We start from the raw sequence: 7,887 nt of genomic DNA on the forward strand, positions 1-7,887 counted from the left end.
GTAAACAAAAAACGGCCTGATATGATCACCGCCAGAATCAATGTGACCATTTCAACGAACTAAAAATATTTAAAACTTATTATATACTGGTGGCTGGGATAGCAGCAATAGGGAAGTGGTATCACCTTATCTTCTCTACAACCATAGAATGTTACAACCGTGGTGGAAACCTCGCCATCTATTCTGTTAATTTTATCAGTTATACCAAGGTATAAAATACTCTACCTGTCCATAACTAACTGTTTAATTGGTCTATGGTTTGTACATTGTTGTGCCGAATGCCGATGATAACAAAATTGCTTAAATAGTAGTTTGTTTACAATTATAGAAAACTCAAGAGTCAAGAGAATATCTACAATTCAATTCATATTTCATAGGCAGTTGCCAGTTTGGCGTTACATGTAAACGTTTTGACTTTTCAATAATTACATGAATAATTAATATTAATGTTATTTTGTAAGTATTCAGAAACAATTATTGTGCCATAGGTTTTAAAATGTCGAATTTTCCGCCTACTCCTACCAACCCGAATGTACAAAATAGATTTGGTCAATACCCGAATCAAACGTATCCGGTTAGTATGCGTATACTTATATTTTATTATATTAGTCTGTAATGGCCATAGTTATAATATCATACTGTATGTTTAATGTAGATGCAGCAAAGGCCCGGCATGTACCAACAAGGTGGTCCAATACCTCAAGGTGTACCACCCAACGCCATGATGGGAGCTCGTGGACCCCCCACTCAAGGATTTAGCCCTATGAGGCACGGTGCTGGCCCAATGGTACCAAGCCAGCCAACGCCTGGCAAACGACCCGCCGATAATCGAAATCCACCGCCTATGGTCAAAGGGTATGTGTTTTTAGAAAAAATTTAAGAATGTTTTTAATTCCATTGAACTTCATATTTTTTTATCTTACCAAAATAAACACCTTAAGTTTCAAATTATTGTTGTCAAGTAATAAATAATTAATATTCTTCTTTAATATGAACCGTATACAAATTTCTGTTTTGAATTACTTATAGTAAAATATTATTATTTATTTTCATACATTTACTTATACAAGTAACTATTTATTTAGTAAATTTGGTTAGTTTAAAAACTTATCAAATAGGTTATAGGTACATTTCAAAGTATGGAGTATGAATTAAGTCTTACTAGATTAATACAAATTAATATTAGGCCAATAATTGGTCCAACTAGGACCAATTAAAACTGCTCCTTTAACTTAAAATACATGTTAAATACAACTTAATATAGATTTTTATTTCCCTCTATGGAAATTACATTGTATTATGAACATTTACACAGCTTATAGAAGGTGAGATACGATACCTATTATAATTATATTTTCAAGTATATTAATTGTTTTGTTTGCAAATAAATTCTAATTCTAATTTCTTATAGAATTGAGTAGGTGCAAGGAACTTAAAAAAACGTTGATAAGTTTTCTGCCAAAGTTTGAAATTCAGTAAAAAAAAAAATGTTTGTTAAGACCAATAATTTTTAGTTACATATATTTACTTATATTGTAAAATTATATTATTATCTATTAATTGATATGTATGCAAAATGTTAAGTATGTCATTTTTTAAAAATATATTTAAAGACCATTTTATTTTTCTGCTGTGTTCCACATCTTATACAATTATTTGTGTTCTGTAATACTTAAAAGAGAATAGGAATTAAACTTTTATTACTGTCTTAATTACATTAAAATGTACATACTTACATGCTAACCCAGTAAAAAGTAAAAAAGATTAGTTCATTAGTTAAAGAATATTTTTTTGGTTTTCATCTAATTATAATTATTTGTCTTCTAATATAACAACAATGATTATAAATTTATAATATTAAAATAAATGCTATCACATTAAATTTAGAATGATTAATATTCTTATTCCTTGTTGCGGCTATTATTGATTACATTATTAATGAATCATAATTAACAATCATTTATCAATTTAGAGTTTAGAGTTTAGCTGCACAGGGTGCCGCCACTGGGTGACAACCCTCTCCCTTTAATCAAATCTCATCAATTATTTACTTATTGTACCCATAAAATATAAATACAGATTGTAAATATATACATTTTTATTCAATAATAAAAAAAAAGAGTAGATAATTTTTATTTTAACTTGACCACTATCCTTTTATATAAAAAAATTTGCGAGGAAATTTGTGTTTGAAATTGATAACAATTAAAATTCTTTTTTAGTGAAAACATTTTGAAATAGAATAATGTTCAGTAAATTATTCTTTAGTAAGGCCTATTAGTTATTATAAACTCGAGATTTATACCAAAAAAATTAATATTTTAAAATTTACTAATTCAACATTGTAGTTGTATTAGTTATTATTTATTAATAATATGTGTACAAAACTTTTCAATTTATTTAATGATGAAATTAATGTTCTAAAGTTATTATTCCCATTATTCAGTTTTTTAGAATATATTTTATTTAGTCATATAGAAAAATATTAACAATAAGTCACTTTTACAGTGATTTTCCTCACAACATACAAGTTCAAAATAGCAGTATTGGGATAAGCAAAAAGAAAAAAAAATTGGCAGATAAAATATTGCCCCAAAAAGTAAGGGATCTTGTTCCAGAATCACAAGCATATATGGATCTTTTGGCATTTGAAAGAAAATTAGATTCAACAATCATGAGAAAACGATTAGACATACAAGTAAAATATCCTTAGTTTTATCTTAAGTTAGTGATGACTATTTATGTTTCATTATTATAATAATTATAGGAAGCATTAAAGCGTCCGATGAAACAAAAACGTAAATTGCGTATATTTATATCAAATACATTTTATCCAGCAAAAGAACCTGGAGAAAATGAAGAAGGAAGTGTTGCTTCTTGGGAATTAAGAGTTGAAGGACGTTTACTAGAAGATTCTAAAAATGAGCCAAATAAGGTAATTTTTAGATTCTGAGCACGGAGCGAGGAAGCTAGTGGTTTTACAATGATGTTTATTTTTTTCTATCCTGTGAACAAAATATCTAGCAGAAAGAGTGCTTTGATTTCAACATATAGTATCTTATCTTTTAGCAAATTAAAACAAGAATGTACTTTAAAGAGGTCATTTTTCGATTTTCTCAATAGTTTTTTAACGCCACGGGAAAAACCACCATAAATTTTTTTCTAATGCTTTGTTAATCACCATAGAAACGAATAAAATTTAAAAATTACCCGATTCCTACAAGGTATATTATATGTATACAATTAATGGTTACTTATTAATACATTTTCTTTCATCAGCTGAGTATTGTTTTTTAACGAATTGAATATTGTAACAATACACTATCCTGTCCGAGAGACAATGGACAAACTTTCACCACCGCTGATCTACTCCACCCTGTTGCACTTACCTGTTTTTTATTAATAATTTATTGTTATTTAAATTTTACTAATTTGTAATATTTTAGATAAAAAGAAAATTTTCTTCTTTCTTTAAATCACTGGTCATTGAACTTGATAAAGATTTATATGGGCCTGATAATCATCTGGTTGAATGGCATCGGACCGCAACTACTCAGGAAACTGATGGATTTCAAGTATGTATTTTACTTTTATTTCTTTTTCACATAAATAATATCATTTAATTTTCAGGTGAAACGGCCAGGTGATAAAAATGTACGCTGTACTATTTTATTGCTTCTTGATTATCAACCATTACAATTTAAATTGGACCAACGTTTAGCTCGACTTTTGGGTGTTCATACTCAAACCAGACCAGTTATTATAAGTGCTCTTTGGCAGTTTATAAAAACTCATAAGCTACAAGTAAGACACAATATATATTTTTTTATGTGTAAATATTTCAAACTATATTAAATATATATTCTTTTTAGGATTCTCATGAAAAAGAATATATAAACTGTGACAAGTATTTGGAACAAATATTTAATTGTACTCGTATGAAATTTGCTGAAGTCCCACAGAGACTTAATACTTTACTTCATCCTCCTGATCCTATTGTAATTAATCATATTATAAGGTAAAATTGAATAATTACATACTTTTTAGTATTTCTTTTTCAACTAATTTTATTTAATTTTTAAGTGTTGAGGGCGTTGAACAAAAACAAACTGCATGCTATGATATTGATGTTGAAGTAGATGATACTTTAAAAGCACAAATGAATAATTTCTTATTATCCACTGCTAGTCAGCAAGAAATACAGGTAATTTTCCAAATGATATATATTATTTCTTATACCTATTACAATACCTTGTTGTTTTTATTTAGAGCCTAGATAACAAGATCCATGAAACAGTTGAAACAATTAATCAGTTAAAAACAAATAGAGAATTCTTTTTGAGTTTTGCTAAAGATCCTCAACAATTTATATATAAATGGATAATCTCACAAACAAGAGATTTAAAGGTATTTATAAAATAGTTTAAATTTAATATTCACAGGTTATAAATTTAGATTGACAACCTTAATAATACCCAAATTGTCCATTTTCTATTATAATAATATGTTGATCATTGTTTAATAGTATTAATATGTATTAAATACTTTAAAACGGCTATATATCTAGACCTCATACTCACATACAGATCATCCAGGCTGAATGCAGGTGGTGGTGCAGTCTTGCCTATCACAGCTTGCTATGATGCCCTTCCTTGTGACTAAAATATTGGTTATTATAACACAGTATAGAACTATCAAATGTATTGTTTTATATCTTTATTACTTCAAAAGTCATTTACGCATTATATTTTTTTACAGTTGAATCTTAAGGGGAATAAAAATAAATTTGATATGTGTATTTTGAGTTAAATGTCTCAAATATTATCTAAAAGTTTTCAAAGAGCAAGATGAATATTTGAGTTTTTGAGATTTGACTGTCTTTACGAATAAATTACTTTATAGTGTGCATTTTAACCCTGGGGAGAGCAGTCACGTTTGGTTGCTGGAACTACTACTATGTTCTTTCTATTACATTATCATTTATTAGTATAAACTTTAGGGTCTATACTCTATGCCATACCTCATGGACGATGATGTTCAAAGATGACCACATAATACATTTGATAATCTTTAGTAGATAGTACTTTCAATCTATCTACTATCGAACAATATAGTTGGACTTAGTTAACAAAAGTTGAAGGAGCCGGCCAAAAAAATAGAGTTATCCAAAGATAATACAATAATAAGAAATTCTAGGGAATGTGAAAAAGTTTTAGGTATCGACGATTTTGAGTTAAAAGAGTTAATCAAGTTCAACTGAATAATTATTTTCTAAAAAATTTGTTTTCCCATAGATGTAGATTTTTATTAGAAAATTCTTTTAATAATCAATATCTATTAGTTAAAACTAAAAATATCATTATGTTTGATGTTGATTAAATTAAACTATACAGATTATATTTTTCAATATTTTAGACGATGACAGATGTAGTTGGAAACCCAGAGGAAGAACGAAGAGCAGAATTTTATTATCAACCATGGACGCAAGAAGCTGTCAATCGTTACTTCTATTCCAAAGTTCAACAGAAACGGGCAGAACTTGAACATCAGTTGGGTATTCGTAACTCATAAAATAATGATGTAATATATTTTACTATTATTTAAATTAAGATAGTATTCAATGTAATATAATTATTATATTTGATATAAGTATAACCAGCATATGACCTTTCTTGATATTATTAATTAATTATTTGTACATTTTTTAAGTTCATTTAATTAAAGATATAAGATTTGTATGTCAGCTAAAATCTATTTAAAGAGCAACATAGATTTAAAGTATATACTTATTATTTAAAATTACATTAATTTAATTCTAAATATAAAAGAATAGTTATTAAGGAAGTGTTTTAATTACTATATTTTCTAGATTTGAATTATATTGCCTAGTATGCTTACAATTGTTATTAATGTATTACTTTATTATTCAAAATATAATATTTAAACTATAATATATTTATTCTTTCTGAATACATTTGAATAAGTATTATAAGATCTTTACATTAATGTTTAATACCAGACTATGAGGTTAAGTGAAAGTGAGTTTATCTGGTATAAGCAACTAACCAAAAATGCATCCCTTATTATGTATTAATTAAAAAATGGAATCCCTTAAGTTTATATATAGCAGCATTTAGCAGTAAGTAAAATGTATACATTATATTGAATAAACAAATTTAACTGCAATAGGAAATCTAGCAGTAAGAAAAAAATAGATATAATTGATTGATTAGACACTACTTAGTTTTATTTACTTAAGTTTATATTGTAATCTTTAAATTGTATATTATATATTAATGATATTATATTTTAAATATACATTTCAGAGCCAAGATTTAAATGCTTTTGGATATTGTGTGATGTGTTTGTTATAAATATTCATAACTATGCTAGATTCACTGGCAGATTGAGTACCTAAAATAGATATTCTTTAACAGTATATTTTATGATAGGAAAGTGAATCTAGTTGGCACTGTGGGGGGGGGGGGGGGTCAAAAGTAAAAAAATTTTAATAGTTTTCGAAAACGCAGGGAAAAAGGAAAGAAAAATAATTAAGGAAAAACGAGAATTTTTACGCAAAATCGGTTTTCGACAAATTCGATTTTGGTATTTGGTGTAACTCTAAAGCAAATGACCGTAGGGACATGAAATTTTAACTGGTTGTTCATATTAGAATTTTCTATACACCACAAAATATTTAGACTCGTTTTAAACTGTATATTACATACAATTTTAAATTTAAATTTTAGATTCTGGGCGAAGCGATGTATGTATTGATTTTACAATGATGTGTGTTTTTTTCATTTTTTTTGTGTCTGTCATCACTTTTTAGGACAATAAAAGTGCTTGGATTTTCTTCAACAGTAACTTTTCTGATAGAAAAGTGAATCTTGTTGGTATTTTGGGGGTGTTAAAAGTAAAAATTTCCCAGTAGTTTTCAAAAGCGACTTGAAAAACAAAAGAAAAATTAAGGAAAAAACGGGAATTTTTACAAAAAATCTTTTTTTGAGAAAATCGAGTTTGGTTTTTGGTGTAACTCCAAAACAAATGACCGTAGGTACATGAAATTTTGACTGAATGTTTATATTAGCATTTTCTATACACCATATTTTGAACTGTTTACGGACATTTTCAGTTTTCATTTTTTTAGTTTTTTTTCTATAAATATCAATAAAGTTTTATTTGTTGGGTAAAAAAGCTTGAAAATTTAATACAAGGCTCCGACTATATTGTTACAATGACATTTGAAAAATATTAAAAATCCTTAGTCACAGGTTTTATTTATAAGCATTTAAAGTTCAAATATTGACAAAATACGAAAAAAATCACGAAAATTAGCAAATTATTTTGAGTTGAGAATTCATAAAAATTTTTCTTTTTCAATCTGAGATTTGAAAATGTAATACAAGATTGTCCATAAGTTTATCTACCTTTATCAACAAAAAAATGTCTACAAGAAAGTCAAATTAAATTTTTATGAGCGTTTGAAATTCATATTTCTACAACACTTGATATTCACTCGATTTCTTATTTTTTTGTAATTAAAAAACGTATGACTGTATTACTGTAGATACTTGAAAATTTCACAGAATGTTTGTATTAGCATTTTCTATACACAATAACATTTTGAAAATAATATTCGACTATTTTTGAGCTGTTTACGGACATTGTCAGTTCTCAATTTTTTTAGTTTTTTTTTTTCTATAAATATCAATACAATTTTATTTGTTGGGTAAAAAAAGCTTGAAAATGTTATACATGGCTCTTAATATATTGTTACAATGACATTTAAAAAAATATTAAAAATCCTGTCATAATTTTTTTTTATAAGCTCTCAAAGTTAAAATTTTGACAAAAGGAGTGAAAATCATAAAAATGTGCCAATTA

The 7,887-nt window shown here is 26.8% G+C and overlaps 1 protein-coding gene across 2 annotated transcripts; it reads left to right on the plus strand.

Annotated features, from left to right (window-relative positions):
- The first annotated feature begins 246 nt into the window (after nucleotides 1–246).
- On the plus strand, nucleotides 247–6,332 carry LOC132949297 (brahma-associated protein of 60 kDa). 2 transcript variants are annotated; one of them, XM_061020114.1, is made up of 11 exons: nucleotides 247–401; nucleotides 489–574; nucleotides 656–855; nucleotides 2,509–2,698; nucleotides 2,768–2,935; nucleotides 3,447–3,575; nucleotides 3,631–3,804; nucleotides 3,873–4,018; nucleotides 4,084–4,204; nucleotides 4,270–4,407; nucleotides 5,416–6,332. In XM_061020114.1, the coding sequence occupies exons 2-11, from the start codon at nucleotides 497–499 to the stop codon at nucleotides 5,569–5,571; spliced, it is 1,500 nt and encodes a 499-aa protein (XP_060876097.1). In that variant the 5' UTR covers nucleotides 247–401; nucleotides 489–496; the 3' UTR covers nucleotides 5,572–6,332. The 2 variants fall into 2 exon arrangements, with proteins under 2 accessions (XP_060876097.1, XP_060876098.1); XM_061020115.1 differs by having other exon boundaries at nucleotides 304–574.
- The last annotated feature ends 1,555 nt before the right edge of the window (nucleotides 6,333–7,887 follow it).

This window comes from Metopolophium dirhodum, chromosome 7 (assembly GCF_019925205.1).
Source record: "Metopolophium dirhodum isolate CAU chromosome 7, ASM1992520v1, whole genome shotgun sequence".
In the NCBI taxonomy this organism is placed as follows: domain Eukaryota; kingdom Metazoa; phylum Arthropoda; class Insecta; order Hemiptera; family Aphididae; genus Metopolophium; species Metopolophium dirhodum.